This window comes from Scyliorhinus torazame, chromosome 17 (assembly GCF_047496885.1).
Source record: "Scyliorhinus torazame isolate Kashiwa2021f chromosome 17, sScyTor2.1, whole genome shotgun sequence".
Taxonomy (NCBI): Eukaryota; Metazoa; Chordata; class Chondrichthyes; order Carcharhiniformes; family Scyliorhinidae; genus Scyliorhinus; species Scyliorhinus torazame.
In genome coordinates, this window is record NC_092723.1 from 92,224,594 (window position 1) to 92,244,707 (window position 20,114).

A 20,114-nucleotide genomic window follows, 5' to 3' on the forward strand; every position below is an offset into this window, starting at 1 on the left:
GGGCCAGGGCCGTCGCAAATTTTTTATAGAAGTCCGTCGCCTTCCCTGCCTGCATGGAGCTGATGCTCTCTATGATTTCTCCCAGTTTTCCCCACCTGTCCTCACCCACAATGTCCAGTCCATCGAGGAACTGTTTCAAACACGGATGTGTGCTGCCCTCGGTAAAAGGTCTCAAATGCCTGGTTGATCTCTTTTGGTTCTGTTACCAGTCTGCCTCTGCTGTCTTTTGTCTGTGCTATTTCCATAGTGGCTGCCTGCTTCCTTAGCTGGTGAGCCAGTAGGCGGCCAGCCTTCTCTCCATGCTTGTAGAAGATCCCCCATGTCTGGCAGAGTTGGTGTACTGCTTTCCTAGTGGATAGCAGGTTAAAATCCATTTGTAACTCTTTCCTCTCCGCCAGAAGCTCTACGGTCAGTGATTTGCAGTACTTTCTATCGACCTCCAGGACGGAGTCAATCAGCTATTGCCTGGCTGCTTTCTTTTTCCTGTCTCTGTAAGCCTTGTAGGCTATAATTTACCCTGACCACGGGCTTTAGTGCATAGTCGCCTTTGCCCTGTGATGTTTTCTGGCAGAAGGCCTTGTCGACCAAGAGATCTATGTCCAACCTCCATGTGGGGCATTGGGCATGGCCTGCTCCAACCTCACATCCATGTAATGTGGAGCGTGGTCGGAGATGAATATCACAGAGTTTTATGCTCCTACTATTCCTGGAAGCACCGATTTCCCTACTGCAAAGAAATCGATCTGGGTGTATATGCCTGTGGATCAGTGAGAAGAATGAGAATTCCCTCTCGCCAGGGTGCAGGATCCTCCACGGGTCCACAGCCCCCACCTGTTCCATGAATGTTCCCAGTTCCTTAGTGATGCCTGTCTTTTTCCCCATTCTGGAGTTTCTTGGTCGGTCAGTGGGTCCTGTACACAGTTAAAATTCGCCACTCTTAATCAGTCGGTGTGTTGAGGTCGGGGATTTCCGGCATGATCTTCTTTATAAATTCTGTGTCATCCCAGTTGGGTACGTACACATTTACCAGTACGACCGGTGCCCCGTCTAGGGCACCGCTGACTATGATGTACCGTGTCCCCCTTGGTCCGTACCGTCCTAGTCTCCGTAAACCTTGTCCTCTTGCTCAGCAGTATGGCTATTACCCTAGCCTTCGTCCCGTAGCCTGTCCCACCCAGCCCTTCCTTACCAGAAGTTGGTTCTTCTCCCTCAGGTTGTCTCCTGCAGGATTATGTCGGCCTTCAGGCTTCTTAAGTGGGTGATGATTCTGCATCTTTTCACCGGACCGTTAAGTCCCCTTACATTCCACGTGACTATCCTGATGGGGGGTTTCTGACCCCCCCCCCCCCGATCCTGCGGGATCAGCCACACTTACCTGATGGATGCGCCCCTGTACTGCAGGGTTTCCCTTTATTAGGGGGCCGCCCAAAGTGGCCGCGGTCACCGTTCTCACCGTTAAGCTGGGCACCCAACATGGCCGCCGACAGTGTGTACACCACGTTGTTGTGCCCCTAGTTTCCCTTAGTTTAGGGATCCTCCAAAGTGGCTGCTTGGAGCGTCATCTTGTTCCCTCTGCCTGCTCCCTGCCTTCCCAAGCGAATCCAGTTGCCAACTCTCTTTGGCGTTCTGTGCCCTGAAAATACTGTGCTCCCCCCTGTCCCCTTCCCACGTCTCACCCTCCCGGTCTCCCCCCTGCGTTCCCCCTCCCTGTTGCTGTGTCTCCTCCCCCCCCACCCCCACCCCCCCGGCCAGGCGCTCCCTCTCTGCTGCCTGTCCTCCCGTGCTAGCCCTCCCTGCTAGTATGGTGGCCCCCCTCCCTGGGCTGGTCTAGCCCTTTGCCCGTGTTCTCCGACTGCCTTTTTTTCCTCTCCGCCCACTCACCTGCTTTCCCTGTCCTCGCTCTCTCCTGCAACCTATCTTTCTGTTCAGAATGAGGCAGTACAGTCCCGCGTAGTCACATAGCCAAGACTATAAGTCTCTGGTTCTTTCTCTGACTTTCAGCGATCCTCCTCCGATACGCCTTCATTTCAGCCGTGCTTGTTCTCTGTCCAGGCTGCTAGTCCGTACAAAGTAATTTGCTTCTATCGAGGTATTAAAATAATGTTCTTTGCTCTGGTACGCGACCCAGAGTCTGGCTGGGAATAACATGCCAAATCACACCCCACTCTTGTAGAGCGCCAACTTTGCCTTGTTAAACCTTGTTCAACCCGGCTGTTTTCTTTCCCATGTCTGTCCCAATATCCTGATTGACCCGGATTCTGTGTCCTTCCCACCTTCATTTCCAAGCGCACCGCAGGATTCTTTCCCGATCCTAGTATCAGTGAAGCTTCGCTGTAATCGCTCTCGGCTGCTCCCCCCACCTTGGGCTTCGGTCTGGGCCACCTGTGAGCCCTGTCGAATTCTGGGGATTGGGGAAACTGTCCCTCCCGACTAGGTTGCCCAGCATTTGGCCAATATAGTCTGTCGGGTCTCTGCCCTCGATGCCTTCCGGCAGGCCCATAATTCATATATTCTGCCGCCGGGACCTGTTCTCCTGGTCCTCGACCTTTCCCTTCAAACTCCCCTGGGCCGCCACCAACCTTTTCACCTCTACAAATGCTTCTGAAAGTGACTTTTTGGTTCTGGTTGGGAGGAGAGCCACCTGATGTGCGCTCGCTCAGCACATCAACGTCACCGGAAGTCAGAGCACCCTACTTAAGCCCACACCACCACCCTATCCCCGTAACCCAACTAACCTTTGGACATTGGCAATTTATCACAGCCAATCCACACAACCTGCACATCTTTGGGAGGAATCTGGAGCCCCCGGAGGAAACCCACGCAGACACAGGGAGAAAGTGCAAACTCCACACAGTCACCCGAGGCTGGAATTGAACCCGGGTCCCTGGAGCTGTGAGGTATCACTGCTAACCACTGTGCCACCGTGCCGCCAAATTCTGACCTTGAGCAACTGTCAGTGTGGAGTTTGTACATTCTCCTTATGTCTGCCATGGGTTTCCTCCACTTCTCCTGAGTGTCCGAAGGTGTGCAGGTTAGGTGGGGTTACGGGAATAGGATGGGAGACAGGTCTGTGCTATTTCGGAGGCTCTGTGCAGACCAGATGGGACAAATTGCCTCCTTCTACACTGTAGGAATTCTATTATTTTATTGCTGACCTGTTTAGCTGTCTACCACACTATTTGGTATTGAACTGTCTACCACACTATTTTGCCTTGAACCATTAGAAAAGGATATTTTCATGAATAGGAATTCTCCTCACAGGGAAAAAAAGTTGCATCCTTCCACTACCCAGGAGGAAATGTGACATACGGCGGACAAGCACTGTACAGATCTCTCGGGGAATCACTTATTCACCCAGATGCTAATGAGACAGAATGGAGGATAAACATTGATATTGTCATGGAGTGGTTTGAAAAGGAAGACTTTGATTTTGTAACTTTATACTATGGCGAGCCTGATCATATTGGACATAAAATGGGACCAGAGACACAGGAGAGACGTGATATAATTCGGCAGATTGATAGAACCATTGGTTACCTAATAGACAACATTGAGAGACACAACCTGAAGGAAAAACTAAATGTCATAATAACTTCAGACCATGGGATGACAACCGTAAAGAAAGCCCCTGAAGTAAATGAAATCAGGCTGTCAAAATTCATCGATTTCAAAAATATTAAACTTGAGCTTTTAGACTATGGTGGCTTTGGGATGCTTTCACCAAAGGAAGGAAAGACAGAAGAAGTTTACCAGGCATTGAAGAATGCCCATCCTCATTTAAAAGTCTATAAAAAGGAGGAGTTTCCTGAAAGATTTCATTATAGTAAAAATGATCGTGTTTTGCCAATCCTTGTTTATGGAGACCTTGGCTATAATGTAAATGGGGTAAGTAACAAATACTTTTATTTATGTTTTAACTATATAAGGGTCATGAAAAGAGTAATTCATTCAAAACATGTGAATCTCTATTTTCTATATAAATTAAATAATAAATGATCTGAACATTTGATCACAGAATCAGAATCACAGAATAATAGAGTACAGAAGAGGCCATTTGGCCCATCGGGTCTGCACCGCCGCATGAAAACACCTGACCTACCTACCTAATCCCATTTGCCAGCACTTGGCCCAGCCGTGGATGTTATCAGAGTCACAGAATCAGAATCACAGAATAATACAGTACAGAAGAGGCTATTTGGCCCATCGAGTCTGCACCGCCGCATGAAAGGCACCTGATCTGCCAATTCTAATCCCATTTGCCAGCACTTGGCGCATAGCCTCGAATGTTAAGACATGCCAATTGCTCATGCAGGTACTTTTTAAAGGATGTGAGGCAACCGGCCTCTACCACCCTCCCAGGCAGCATGTTCCAGACCATCACCACCCTCCGAGTAAAAACATTTTCCTCAAATAGCCCTGAACCCCCCACCCCTCACCTTGAACTTGTGTCCCCTCGTAACCGATCCTTCAACTAAGGGGAACAGCTTCTCCCTATCCACCCTGTCCATGCTAAATTGCCCCTTAGTGTCCAAAGCATTAGGTGGGGTTAGTGAGTTATGGGGATGGCGTGAGGGTGTGAGTCTAGGTAAGGTGCTCTTTCCAAGTGTCAGCCCAACGGGTCTGCACCGACCCTCTGAAACAGCACCCTACTGAGTCCAACTCCCGCCCTCTCCCCATAACCCCACCTATGTTGCGCATTTTTGGACACTAGGAGCAATTTAGCATGTCCAATCCACTTAACCTGCACATTTTTGTACTGTGGGAGGAAACCGGAGCACCCGAAGGAAACCACTCAGACACGGGCTAAAGTGCAAATTCCACACAGACAGTTACCCAAGGCCAGGAATGAATCCGGGACCCTGGCACTGTGAGGCAGCAGTTCTGTGGTACCGTGCCACCTCTGGACAACTTAAAATAGAGTCATTCTGCAGGTTTATCTTTCCTCTGGTAGACCAGACTGAGATAGGGAATTTATGTGCAACATAATCATAAAGGTTATTGCGCACAGTATTTTGTCTCATTGAGTCCAAATTCTCTGGAGAGCAATTAAGTCAGTCTGATTCCCTCACTCTATTCCGGTAACCAGGCAAATGTATTTCCCTCAAACACCCATTCAATTTGTTTAGAAATTGTTGATCATTTCTGTTTCCAACATATTTTGCCACCAGACTGGAGAGATAGGGTGGTCTTTCATAGGGTCGGTGCAGATTCGATGAGCCAAATAGCCTACTTCTACACTGTAGGGATTCTATAGAATACATGGTAGTGTAGTGATTCAAAGGCCAGGCTAATGGTCTGAGGACATGGGTTCAAATCCCGCCACAACAGCTAGTGAAGTTTAAATTCAGTTATTAAATCTTGAATAAAAAGCTAATCTCACTAATGATGACCATGGCAACTATCCTTGTTTGTAGTAAAAACACATCTGGTTCACTAATGTCCTTTAGGAAAGGAAATCTGTTGTCCTTACTTAGTCTGACCTACATGTGACTCCAGACGCACAGTAACGTGGTTGACTCTTAATTGCTCTCTGAAATGGCCAAGTGGGTCACTCAGTTTAAGACAATTAGACATGGGCAACAAATGCTGGCCTTACCCATAATGAACACATACCATGAATGAATTTCTAAAAACTGCCTTAACAAGTTGGTTCATTTCATATTGAAAAAAGTTGTTACATCTTCATTTCTATTTTTCTGAGGTTAAATTTTCCAGCAGGCAGCTATAACTTCCAAATTTTAACATTTAACTGCACATATTCAAGTTGCTATCTGATTTGCACATTAATATGGATAAATTGCCTTTAATTTCATTAGTATTTTTACTGTAAATTCTGGCACAAAAAGTCCTCAGGTTCAGGGAAGAGATTATACAATTTTGTTAATTTGAAACACACAGGTAATTTTTGGAAACTAGAGGTAGTCATATAAGAAATTTTCATTGTCTGAGTATTGTGGGAGCCATTGAGATATTCATCAATCGACCATTTATCATTTCAGAGAATCATAATTTACATTAATAAAGGAGACCATGGATTTGACAATAAAGAAATGGACATGAAGATGATTTTCCGAGGTTTTGGCCCTGATTTTAAGAGTGCTTATCTGTCAGAACCTTTTGACAGCATTCATATATATCCGTTGATGTGTAAGTTAATTGGAGTAAAACCTGAACCCAACAATGGATCGTTAATGTATACTGATGGGATGTTGATAGATTCATTTGAAAATGAATTGGAGAAACCAGGTATTGAGTAGTTTTTCTGAATGCTTCTTTGACTCTTACATGCAATCCTTAACATTAAGAGGAAGATTGGTTACTTACTATTGTTATGGGCCAGGGTTTAGAAAACTCCAAAGTATATCATGGAGTTCACCTGACCTACAACTGTTTATTGATTTTGGTTACGATGAGGTGTTATTTCAGGTGTTATTCAACAGAGATCTTAGGCGCTTTTAATCAAAAAACAAGCTTTATTATATGAATTTAGTTAACATTTTTATAAACACACGCAGCTACAGTAATCTATGTGTAACCCTTAATGAATTTCCCCCCTTTACTGTTCCAATTTGATAACAAGATCCCATAAACCAAAAAACCCTTTTCAAAGGTATGGCCCAACCCATTTACTGTCTTTAAAACTTGGCATGGATACTCTTGTTTCCTTTCTAAAACAGCAGGTTTGAATTTCTTCCAGAAAACAGTTATCTCTTTTAAGTTATCACGTAGTCTGGAAACAGCTTTTGTAATGCAGATAGAGAGACAGGACAAGATACTTCTCTTTCTGAGTACAGCAGCCAAATGTGAAAATGAAAGCAAAAACTCAGAGCCACAAAGCAGCCCCAAACCAAAGCGAAAGTAAAACCAACTCCCAGAGCCACAACCCAGCTCCACCCACACAATGACATCACTGGAACCATGTCTTAAAGGGACATGCCCATGACACTATCATTTTAAATACATTTTCAGGCCATTGACAACAATTGTGGAAATTAACCACATATTGTAAATTTTCATTTTTAATATATATTGCAACTAGATTGATTGTTTATTCCATCCATGAAAGATACATAATTCATGAATATGCATTCTGCCTGACAGCTCTTTCGAATATCTTTTGGTACAATCGCAATTAAAATTACTTCTGGACAAGTCAGATCCTAGGATGGAACCTCACTTGAGGCATCCTGACTTTTAGTTTTTGTTTAGATCCGTGGATGAACAGGAGTCACAGGACTGCCAATTTAACAAAATAATAAAACTTATTAAACAAGATTAATTATAATACACTACTCCTTCATCTCGGCCATACCTTAACAGATATATAGAGATTTGTAGGATAACAAAAGTTACAAAATGTATCTTATATTCTAATGTTTTCAGTAAGTACACAGTCCATGTGAACCAATAGGTGAAATGTGGTCATACACAAGTCCGAATCCGACGGGCGAGAGACACTCATCAGGCACATGATCGGATATAACGAAGACCCAGGAATACTGTGGGTCCATCTCTGTCCTACCCCTTTTTCGGGCTGCCGTCTCTGGCAATGAGTCCATAAAGTGGAGTGCACTACTAATTCCCATGCCCTGAAGGGTCACTCTCCCCACCCAGCACCCACTGAGGAGTCTTCCCTGTTAAGGGGTTAAGGGGGAAGCTCCACATCACCAGGGGAGTTCATACTCGTTATGAATTAATGGGAATAAGATGGTGAACACTCCCTTACTTCACAGGGGGTCATAACCCCCCCCCCACCCCCAAATCCGGAGTCCATGTACTCTGGCCGATCCATGGGATCCTTTGTCTGTTTTGCCTGGTGTTAGTGTTCCGGCGTTGAAGGGTTTGCCCCAGGAAGCGGATACCTGATCGGTGACTGATCGGCTAGCGTCGAGGCTGGACCGGTGGAGCCGGTGTCAGGCGAGGACGGTGTCAGTGTAGGTGGTGATGGCCGTGGATCTGCATCTTCCTGCAGCTGGACGTCCATATCGGAGTCCGAGTCGGGTTCCGAGAAAACGGCGTTAGGCTGTCGACGGTTGGAGCGGAGGTTGTGGCTGGGAGATCTGTGGAATCGAGGCACCAATGGCAGGCGCTGGCAGCTCTAGGAGGTGGCTGCGAATGTGGTCCACATGGCGGTTAGATTCCCAGCTCAATGCCCGGACAGAGTATGATACCACCAGCCCCATTTGGCGTAGCACAATCCCTGTGATCTACGTGGCTTCATCGCCAAAGTTCCGGACGCAGATGATGTCCCCAGGAGTGAAACTGTTAAGCGGTCTCCAACATCCCGCATCAGCTTCAGACTGCTCTTGACCCTGTTAGACCTTCTTCCTGATGTGCAGAATGACCAAGCTTAACCGCACCCGGAGACGTCGAATAGCTCAGCCGGCATCACATGGTTGCATGCAGTGTGGTCCTGTAACTAAACGGATTCCATTGATTAGTTTCTTCACCCCCCTCTTAAATGTTTGGACTGCCCATTCTGCCAGCCCGTTTGAGACCGGGTGATACAGGGCGGCACATGAATGCCCGAACCCCGCACTAGTGAACGCAGCACTGTTGTCGGAGATCAGAACCTTCGGAATACCATGAGTGCTGAAGTTCACTGCTTGAATCCTGTGGACATTGAGTCACTTTGGGTGTGCATCTATAATGATCAGGAACATCAATCCCTGAAAAGAATATGGGGGGAAAGCCTGATTAGGCTTGGATGATCACCCATGAACACAATGAATGGCAGAGCTGGCTCGAAGGGCCGAATGGCCTCCTGCTGATCCTAGTTTCTATGTTTCTATGTTTCTAACGGTCTCACTGGTGGAGCTTTCTACTGGTCCTGATATGCGTTGGGCCAGCTTCTCTACATCAGTGCCAAGGCCTGGCCACCAGACGTAACTGTGGGTGAGGATCTTCCTCTTGGACACCCCCGGGTGTCCGTTATGGAAGTCCTGCATGAAGGTGTCTTGCCTGTGTTCTGGGAGTACCATGCTGGTCCTCTAAAGGCCATCCTCTCGACTGAGCTCTGGAATTTTGAAGATGTAGGCCTTAAAATCGTTAGGTAACGGCTTGTGCTGGGCTCCGTACAGCACCATGTGGCGGACCCAGGAATACTGTGGGTCCATCTCTGTCCTACCCTTTTTTCGTGCTGCCGTCTCTGGCAATGAGTCCATAAAGTGGAGCGCAGCCACCACCTCCTCCGCGGAGGGAGGCGTCGCCGGCCTTATGGAGGTGGCATAATGCGTGCATGATCTTCGCGCCAGGGCAGTGTGGCCCAAGGCATAGGGCTCAACGCTGGATCCTGGTGGACGCGGTCGGAATATTCCTCAGTCTTCTTTGAATAGGCCCAATGGTGAGTTGTGGTCAGTGTAGACCGTGAAAGTGTGCCCGTAAACATATTGATGGAATTTGCGCACTCCAAAGATGACTACCAACCCCTCCTTTTCGATCTGTGCATAATTGAGCGTAAGCCAGCCATGTAATGTGATTAGTCATTCTAATTCATCAGCCCTGCAGTGGGCGAGGACCGCACCCACCCCATAAGTGGATCATAGAATCCCTAAATGCTGAAGGAGGCCATTCAGCCCATCCAGTCTGCACCAGCCCTTCAAATGAGCACTCCATCCATGTCCATCCCCGTCACCTTGCCCTATCCCTGCAACCCCAAAATCTAACCTGCACATCCCTGGACACTAAAGAGCAATTTATCACGGCCAATCCACCCACCCCATGCATATTTTGACTGTGGGAGGAAATCGGAGCACCCAGAGGAAACCCACACCTACACAAGGAGAACGTACAAACGCCATACAGATAGTGACCCAGGGCCAGAATTGAACCCGTGTCTTTGGTGCTGTGAGACAGCAGTGCTAGCCACTGTGCCACACATTGCCACATGTCAACAGCTTGGTGGGTCGAAGCTTGTTAGTAGTTTTCAGGATGACAACTGCCTTTTTACCTGTCAAATACCTGCTGTTGACACGGTGTCAGTATCACAGCAAGAGGTGGAGGGGACTGGGGAGTGTTACCAAGTTCAGGATGAATTTCCAGTAATATCTCACTAATCCGAGGAAAGAGTATAGTTCTGTCTGGCCACCAGGGGCGGGGCCTGTTTTATCGCCCGCACCCCTTGTCCTCTACTGGGTGCAACCCATTCTGCCCCACTCGATGCCCCAAATAAGTGACCTTGGGGCATGAAAACACATTTTTCCCGCCGGAGGTGGGCGCCTGCCTGTTCAAAATGCCGGAGGACCTCAGTAAGGTTTGTCAAATGTTCCTAGTCAGACGCCCCACTAATGAGGTATCGTCAAAGTAGCCAGCCACCCTGGGTATTTTCCATCACATGCTGGAAAATAATGTATGCGGACGAGACCCCAAACGGCAACCAGGTATATTCGTATAAACCCCTGTGGGTGTTCACGATGAAGAACCGGCAAGAGTTCTGGTCCAGTATTAACTGTAGACATGCATGACTCATGTCGAGTTTTGTGAACATTTGACCTGTGTTCAGCTTTGCATAGAGCTCCTCGATGTGGGGGACCAGGTATCGGTGCAAACGGAAGCACGGTTCACCGTCATTTTATAATCCCCACAGAGATGCTCAAAACCATTTGGTTTGAGTACGGGCATGACCAGGGCGGCCCAATCACTGTACGGGTCAGATGATCCCTAAATGTTTGAGCCGGTCCAATTTAGCAATAACGTGCAATGCATAAGGGACCGGGCAGGTGCGGAAATAACAAGGCTCTGCCTGCGGGTCTATGATGATTCAGGCCACAGTCCCTTTAATCATTCCCAGGCCGTCTGTGAGCACCTCAGGGAAGGTCATGCGGGTTCTTGCGGCATATCCTCTGCCAATCGAGTTTAAAATAGCACAGCCAGTCCAAACCCAGCAAACTTAGTCCCCCATCACAGACGATCACCAATGGTAGGTTAGCGGAGTGGTGCCTTTCAGTCACGGATACCTGGGCTCAATGGCCAACGGGCCTCTGGTGTAGATGGTCAACCTGGCCTCGGTGTCTCAGGGCGTCAATGTGTGGAGGCAGGTGCGAATGCCCTCAAATATGCGGTGGCTGAGCACAGACACATCTACTTCAGTATCCAGCTCCATGTCAATGGGGTAACTATTTACCACAAGGGACACTCGAAATGGGGTGACCAAGTGTGCTGTAATACAGTGCCGCTGTTTGTAGGGGCCCTCAAAGCAGTCCTGGTTGTCACGAGGAGGGCAGAACCATCTGGAGGGGCAGCAGGTGGGCTGGTTGTCACGCGGGCCACTGGGCCTTGGGCCTAGGCATCTTTCTGGGTACCCCTGGGTACCCCTGCTCCGCGGATTCATCCCTGTGCCAGCAGTCGCCATCTTTTGGGCAGCCCCCCACTGCCAGGTCTCCCGAACCTCCGCCCGGGTTGGATCTTGGAGATATCTTCCAGAGTGCCCCAGATTCAATATTACCATCCCTCAATGTTCTTGGGCTCCCAGCTCCGTGCTCTCGCGGGAGACAGCAATCTTAATTGCGCTCTGAGTGGCGGTGCCCCTTTTCCCGCAGAAAAAACAGTTGTCATGGGATTCACTCAGGGTAGACTCGAACTTGCAAGTCTCAGCCAGCTTCCTTAAACACTCCAAAAAGTTGCTGTTTGTTTCATCTTGGGTTTGAGTGGACGTGTGTAAGCGGAATCGGTGAACGCTGAGAGGCGGTTTTGGATTTAAATGGTTTTCTACCGAGGGTGCCAAAGCTGCAAAGGGGGCAGGATTCTCCGATAAGTCCGTAGGCGTGGGTTACTCAGGTCCCACACAGCGGGACCTGGAAGGTGTGTCTGCGGGGGCCATCCTGGAGAGGGGGGGGCGGGGGTTTCGATCCCAGGGGGGGCCTCCACGGTGGCCTGGCCCGCGATTGGGACCTACCGATTGGCGGGCGGGCTGGTTCTGTGGGGGTCTTTGTTCCTCCGCGCCGGGACACTGTAGGTCTCCGCCATATTGCCCGGGGGCCCGAGCGGAGACGAGAACCCATCGTATGCGCGCTATGGCCGTCATGATTCCACTCGTTCGCGAAGTCGCACCGGCCGTGCCGTGCTGGCTGGAGTTGCGGGGACCACTCCGGCGCCGACCTCGCCCCCTAGGAAGGGGAGCATACTGGACAATTGAGGATCGTTGACACCGGAGTGGTTCACGCCGCTTTTCACGCCGGCGTCAGAACTTGGTCGCGGGATTGGAGAATCCCGGCCATAGTCTCATTGGAACTCTGGGCGGGATTCTCCCATACATCAGCGAAGTGTTGACATCCGGCTTCAAAATGAGAGTGTTGCATGCCGGCATCAACGGTCATTTCGGGGCCCCATTCTCCGGTCCACACGGGGGCTAGTACGGGCACGGCAGGAAGTGCGGGGATGTGGCCTCAGAGTAGCGTCAGAGACGCGGCGCCACGCAATCGACACGGTTCCGCGGCGCACATAAGGCGACGTGAGCGCACAGACCGCTGACGGAGCAAGATGGCGCCACGACGAGCAGCACCCCGGTTCACGGACCACGACTTGGAGTCGCTCCTGGATGCCCTTGAGGAGAGGAAGGGGCGCCTGTACCCCGGACCCGGTCAGAGGGTCCCAGCCAATGTGGCCCGGTGTCTGTGGAGGGAGGTGGGCACGGCCATCGCGGTGACAACCAGGACTGGCGAGCAGTGTCACAAAAAGGTGAACGACCTACTCAGGGCAGCCAGGGTGAGTACCCAGCAATGTGCCCATGGCACCAACCCCTCTACCCCCCACCCCTTCCCCCTGTGGATGGTACAACCACAGCTGTGACCCACATGGCTGCAGCCACCCATGCAGTTGCCCGTTTGCCCTTTGCACCCATGCCAACATAGACCCAACTGCCGCTGCCTGCATCGGACCGCCTAACAATGCTGTTACTTGTGTGCCCTTCCCCCCCAGGAGAAGAGCACCCAGAACCAACGAGAGCGGGCCCAAACAGGAGATGGCAAACCTGACTTCCGGCCCCTCACCGTGCACGAGCAGAGGGCACAGGGCATAGCTGGTGCACCCAAGGACCGGGAGATTTCCAATGCCGGGTTCGGGGGCGTGTCACCAAGTGAGATCCCCCCCTGCCTGGCTCCCTTCCCCTCAGCCCTCTCCCCTCAGCCCTTTCCCCTCAGCATTCTCCCCTCAGACCTTTCCCCTTAGCACTTCCCCTCAGCACTCTCCCCTCAGCCCTTTCCCCTCAGCACTCTCCCCTCAGCCCTCTCCCCACAGCCCTTTCCCCTCAGCCCTCTCCCCTCAGCCCTCTCCCCTCAGCACTCTTCCCTCAGCCCTTTCCCCTCAGCACTCTCCCCTCAGCACTCTCCCCTCAGCCCTCTCCCCTCAGCACTCTCCCCTCAGCACTCTCCCCTCAGCCCTCTCCCCTCAGCCCTCTCCCCTCAGCCCTCTCCCCTCAGCACTCTCCCCTCAGCCCTTTCCCCTCAGCTCTCTCCCCTCAGCACTCTCCCCTCAGGACTTCCCCTCAGCACTCTCAGCCCTTTCCCCTCAACCCTCTCCCCTCAGCTCTCTCCCCTCAGCACTTTCCCCTCAGTCCTTTCCCCTCAGCACTATGTGTGGAGCCAGAGGAAATGGGCGAGGTACTAAATGAATACTTTGCATCAGTATTCACCAAAGAGAAGAAATTGGTACATGTTGAGTCTGGAGAAGGGTGTGTAGATAGCCTGGGTCACATTGAGATCCCAAAAGACGAGGTGTTGGGTGACTTAAAAATTATTAAGGTAGATAAGTCCCCAGGGCCTGATGGGATCTACCCCAGAATACTGAAGGAGGCTGGAGAGGAAATTGCTGAGGCCTTGACAGAAATCTTTGGATCCTCACTGTCTTCAGGTGATGTCCCGGAGGACTAGAGAATAGCCAATGTTGTTCCTCTGTTTAAAAAGGGTAGCAATGATAATCCAGGGAACTACAGGCCGGTGAGCCTTACTTCAGTGGTAGGGAAATTACTGGAGAGAATTTTTCGAGACAGGATCTACTCCCATTTGGAAGCAAATGGACGTATTAGTGAGAGGCAGCATGGTTTTGTGAAGGGGAGGTTGTGTCTCACTAACTTGATAGAGTTTTTCGAGGAGGTCACTAAGATGATTGATGAGAGGGGTCAATTACTAGGGGGCATAGGTTTAAGGTGAGAGGGGCAAGGTTTAGAGTAGATGTACGAGGCAAGTTTTTTACGCAGAGGGTAGTGGGTGCCTGGAACTCGCTACCGGAGGAGGTGGTGGAAGCAGGGACGATAGTGACATTTAAGGGGCATCTTGACAAATACATGAATAGGATGGGAATAGAGGGATACCGTCCCAGGAAGTGTAGAAGATTGTAGTTTAGTCGGGCAGCATGGTCGGCACGGGCTTGGAGGGCCGAAGGGCCTGTTCCTGTGCTGTACATTTCTTTGTTCTTTGTGCATGGGAGATCAAGCCTTATAAACTTGTTCGAGTTCTTTGATGAAGTGACCAGGAAGGTTGACGTGGGCAAGGTAGAAGATGTACGGCGGGATTCTCCCTTACCCGGCGGGGCGGGCGGTCCTGGCGCCGAGGGGTGGTGTGAACCACTCCGGCGTCGGGCCGCCCGGAAGGTGCGGAAGGTGAGGATTCCGCACCTTCAGGGGCTAGGCCGGTGCCGGCGGGGTTGGCGCCGCGCCAACCGACGTGGAAGGGGCTTGGTGCCGCGCCAACCGGCATCGAAGGGCCTCCGCTGGCCGGCGCGTGTTGACGCATGTGCGGGAGCACCAGCGTGTGCTGGCGTCATCCCAGCGCATGCAGCGGGGGGTTCGTCTCTGCTCCGGCCATGGCGGAGGGCCAGATCTCCCCGCATCCCCCCGAGGACCCCAGAGGCCGCCTGCAGAGCCAGGTCCCGCCGGTAAGTACCAGGTCTAATTTACGCCGGCGGGACCAGCCTAAAATGGGCAGCCGCTCGGCCCATCGCGGACCGGAGAAGCGTCGGGTGGTGCTCTACCAGCGACCGGCGCAATTCCTGCCCCCGCCAAAACCCCGGCGCCGGAGAATTCGCCAGCTGGCGGGGGCGGGATTCACGCCGTCCCCCAGCGATTCTGCAGCCCGGCGGGGAGGTCGGAGAATCCCACCCAAAGTCTATATGAACTTCAGTATAGTTCCACATGGTTGGCTGCTCTGGAAGATTAGATCACATGGAATCCAGTGACAGCTGGCAAATTGGATATACAATTGGCTTGATGATAGGAAGCAGATGGTAATGGTGGAAGGATGCTTGCCAGCCTGGAGGCCTGTGACTAATGGTATACCTCAGGAGTCAGTGCTGGGCCCATTGCTGTTTGTTATCTATATCAATGGTTTGGATGAGAATGTTGTGCACTTTGTCAGGAAGAATAGAAGCATAGAACTGTTTTCCAAATGGGGAAATGCATAGGAAATCAGAAGCACAAACGTTCTCTTAAGATTGACATGGAGGTTCGTTTGGCAGTTAGGCAGGCAAATGCAATATAGCAGTCATGTAGAAGGGCGGTATGTTTTATAGAACCCAAGATGTGGTCACTGAACCTTCCATTTGCCGACCTCATTTGCACTCCCAAGATAGCTGGGGGTCAGCACGTCTGATTTCAATCAGAAGCTCCTCCACTCAGGTGAAAATCACGCTGATCAGCTCTACTGGGTAGGGGCTGGGAATATGACATTGGAAAATTTCCTGTTTCCTTCTTTGTGACACAAAAATGAAAGTTGAGCCTATCACGTTTCAATTTGCCATGAACAATGTGAGTAGAGATCTGTGTGTATATCACAGAGAGAGAGAGAGCGATAAGTGTAGGTTAGATGGCTTTTGTTTTGGTGCAACATCGTGGGCCGAAGGGCCTGTACTGCGCTGTATCGTTCTATGTTCTATGTTCTAAGTCCAAATTGAAGAACTGATTTACTCTCTATATATTGGACAGTGATGTAGCTTTTTAATGGCAGTCGTACATTTCAGTTAAAGTGGCTGAAGTTTGTTATTATCAGTAAATACACAAAAAGGAATGTGAAATAGCAAGTTACATTTGCATCATTTTCTTGCAGAGGAGCCCAGAACATCAGATCATCCTTCTTCAGTCATAGCTTTAAGTGCCGTCCTCACATTCCTGGTCTTAGTAGCTATAATACTTGTGATTTACTATGCTGTTAAAAGAAATAAAAGGTAAGAAAACATTCATAATAATAATAATAAGCTTTATTAGTGTCACAAATTGGCTTATATTAACACTGCAATGAAAAACAATTGACTGGTATAGTTCCCTCCCCAACGCTGACAGCAAACAATTATGGCTCAGATCATTCAATCTCCAGATTATCAGGATCCAGATAACCCAAGATATGCATTGGGGTCCCACAGATGTCCAGGTGCACTCACCGATTTGGGAATTACCTGGGAAGTTTGAACTTCCGACCACCATTTGCCTTTCTCTGCCGGACCCTCCTCAAATCTCCAACTCTGAACTAGAGTCGGAAGCTTCAGACAGTTTTGTGGGACTTGCCTGAATCACAGTTACCGTGGTGGCGCGGCAGAACCCGTGGAGCGGCAGAGCGTGAGTCCAAACTTGCAGAGTGACAATTGATCGGTTAACTCGCAGAGCACCCGTCCACACTCGCGAAGCAGTGATTGAAGTCGTTTAGCCTGCAGTCCGCGCCCGGGGAGTTAAGGATTAGGGTGGTATTGTTTGTCCTCATTTGCATGTCATTAAACCTAAACAAACAAATTTTGTCAACTTTCACCTGCCAAGTATTGTGGAATATTTGGCAACAAGGTAAATCGGGACTGCAGTCATCAGCTCCTGGAATCAGGGGGGAAAGGTCTGACTTCAAAGTTCAAAATGACCCAGAGACTAAACACTGGGTTCAAAGAACAGTCCCTTCGGCCCTCCGAGCCTGTACCGATCATGATGCCACCCTTGGCCAAAACCCTCAGCACTTCCTAGTGCCGTAACCCTCTATACCCATCCTATCCATGTGTTTGTCGAGATTCCTTTTGAACGCCGTTAATGTATCTGCTTCCACAACCTCCCCTGGCAACGCATTCCAGGCACTCTGCATAAAAAACCTGCCATGCACATCTCCTCTAAACTTTCCCCCACAAACCTTAAACCTATGCCCCCTGGACTAACCCCTCCACCCTGGGAAAGAGTGTCTGCCCATCCACTCTATCCATGCCCCTTATAATCTTGTAGATCTCTTTCAGGTCGCCCCTCAACCTCCGTCATTGTAATGAAAACAGTCCAAGTCTATTCAGCCTCTCTGCATAACTAACACCCTCCAGATCAGGCAACATCCTGGTAAACCTCCTCTGCACCCTTTCCAAAGCCTCCACATCCTTCTGTTAGTGTGGCGACCAGAATTGTGCGCAATATTCCAAATGCGGCCCTACCAAGGTTCTATGCAACTGTAGCATGACGTGCCAGTTTTTATACTCAATGCCCCGTCCAATGAAGGCAAGCATTTTGTATGCTATCTTGACTACCTTGTCCACTTGTGTTGCCACTTGCAAAGATCTGTGTTCCTGTACATCCAGATCTCTTTGACTTTCTATATTCCTGAGAGTTTTGCCATTTACTGTATATTTCCCCTTTATGTTAGACCTACCAAAATGCATTATCTCACACTTGTCCAGACTAAACTCCATTTGCCATTTCTCTGCCCAAGTCTCCAACCTATGTCTTGTTGTAACCTCTGACAATCCTCAACACTATGTGTCACTACTACCGATGTGAGGCTCACCGGCCTATAATTTCCTGGATTATCCCTGTGACCTTTCTTAAATAGCGGTACCACATTAGCTATTCTCCAGTATTCTGGGACATCACCTGTAGCCAATGAGGATACAAGGACCCAGCAATTTCCTCCCTTGCTTCCCTCAGTATTCCGGGGTAAATCCCATCAGGCCCAGGAGACTGATCTACCTTAATATCTTTTAAAACACTTTTTGATGTCAACTATCCACACACCCGACCCAAGAAACATCTTCCACAAAGTCCTTTTCTTTGATGATCATTCAGTATATTGAAAGACTTTGCTATTTCTTCACCTCTAATGAAATGATAATGAGCATGAGCAAACATCATTCTGTTTACAGTATGTGGACCACAATCCTACAATCTCATTAGAAACCTGTCATTCCCAGAAATTCCTGATTCTAATTTTTTGACGACCTTGTAACATTGGTAAAGGATTATTCCAACCTCCGACCATCTATCATCATGCAGTGTTTTAAGTTTAACACTGCTGTAAGAGTTCCAGTTGAGGTGATTGTGACATGCACGGAAGGACTAAGAAAATCAGCAGATTTATTCAAATTTAGATCATTGTTGAGTGACATGCTGCAAGACAGATTCGTTTGCGGTGTAAATAACATTAAAGTACAGGAAAAGCTTTGAGCATAAAATAAGATTTGACATAAGAACATTGGACTTCAGAACAGCAATAGGAAATTCTGCCCTTCGTGCCTGCTCTGTCATTCAATCAGATCATGGGTGATCTCTTCCTCATCTCAAATCCACCTCCCTGCCTGTTCCCCACATCCCTTTGACTCATTAAAAAAAATCAGTAATATATCTATCTCCTCCTTGAAACCATTTAACGATTCAGACTCTGCCGCACTATGGGGCAGCATGTTCCACAAATTCACCACTCTCTGCAAGAAGTAGTTCCTCCTCATCTCAGCATTATATCTACCACCTCTCAGCCTATATCTGTGACTTCTAACTCCACTTTGCCCCACAAGGGGGAACGTTTGGTCTACATTTACTTCATCAATCCCTTTTAATATTTAATACACCTCGATCAGATCCACTCTCATTCTTCTAAACTCCAGTGAGCATAAACCCAAACTGTTCAATTTCTCCTCATATGTCAAACCTTTCATTCCCGAAATCAATATGGTGAACCTCCTTTGAACTGCCTGCAATGCCACCACATCCTTCCTCAAATAAGGAAATCATCACTCCAGATGTGGTCTCACCAACACCCTATATACAATTGCAGCAACACTTCTCTACTTTTATACTCCAGTCATAGAATCATAGAATTTACAGTGCAAAAGGAGGTCATTTGGCTTATCGAGTCTGCACCGGCCCTTGGAAAGAGCACCCTACCTAAGCCTATACCTTCACCCTGACCCCACACCTCCACCCTATCCCCATAACCCAACCTAACCTTTTTTGTTTGGGCACTAAGGGCAATTTAGCATGGCCAATCCACCTAACCTGCACATCTTTGGACTGTAGGAGGAAACCGGAGGACCCGGAGCAAACGCACGCAAACACGGGGAGAACGTGCGGACTCCGCACAGATCCAAGCCAGGAATCAAACCTGAGACCCTGGAATTGTGAAGCAACTGTGATAACCACTGTGCAACCGTGCAGCCCCTTTTGCAATAAATGCTAAAATTCCATTTGCCTTTTGAATTACATGCTGTACCTACATACTGGCTTTCTACGATTCATGAACAAAGACACCCAGATCCCTCTACCCAGACAAATTTCAATTTGCTTTCGATTGAGATAATAATTTGCCTTTCTATTTTATTGGCTAAAATGGATAACCTCACTTATCCACATTAAGTTCCACCTGTCAAATTTTGGCCCGTTCTCCTAGCCTATCTATATCTTTCTGTAAACTCTTTATCTCCTCTGCACTGCCTGCTTTCCCACCAATTTCAGTATCATTCGCAAATTTTGCTACGATACACCCTGTTGCTGCTTGTATATCATTTATATAGATTGTAAAAAGTTCAGGTCCAAGGGCTGACCCCTGTGGCATCCCGCTGGTTACAGTTCATCAGACAAGGACCCATTTATCCCAACCCTCAGCCAATCTTCTATCCAATCTAATACACTACCCCCAATCCCCTGCGATCTCACCTTCTGGATCAGTCTTTTGTGCAGCACCTTGTCAAACACTTTCTGGGTCCATTAGTCACCTTGCTGGTTACATCCTCAAAGAACTCAAGTAAGTTTGTCAATCAGGACTTACCCTTCATGAAACCATGCTGACAAAGATGGATTGAACGTTGACTTTCCAAATGTTCAGTCATCTCTAATGATTGATTCCAGCAACTTCCCCACCACAGAGGTAAAGCTAACCAGTCTATAGTTTCCTACACTTTGC

The 20,114-nt window shown here is 49.0% G+C and overlaps 1 protein-coding gene and 1 long non-coding RNA gene across 3 annotated transcripts in view; one reads left to right on the forward strand and one right to left on the reverse strand.

Moving 5' to 3' along the window:
* LOC140393998 (ectonucleotide pyrophosphatase/phosphodiesterase family member 7-like) overlaps positions 1–20,114 on the forward strand; it is a 132,723-nt gene that overhangs the window by 92,057 nt on the left and 20,552 nt on the right. Inside the window, exons 3-5 of the mRNA XM_072480740.1 lie at positions 3,262–3,885; positions 6,000–6,246; positions 16,035–16,152. Coding sequence (XP_072336841.1) covers positions 3,262–3,885; positions 6,000–6,246; positions 16,035–16,152 — 989 coding nt within the window. The remainder of the gene's footprint in view (positions 1–3,261; positions 3,886–5,999; positions 6,247–16,034; positions 16,153–20,114) is intronic.
* LOC140393999 (uncharacterized) overlaps positions 15,904–20,114 on the reverse strand; it is a 120,591-nt gene continuing 116,380 nt past the window's right edge. For both annotated transcript variants that reach the window (XR_011935802.1, XR_011935803.1), the window contains exon 3: positions 15,904–16,133. This is a non-coding gene — a long non-coding RNA (uncharacterized lncRNA). The remainder of the gene's footprint in view (positions 16,134–20,114) is intronic.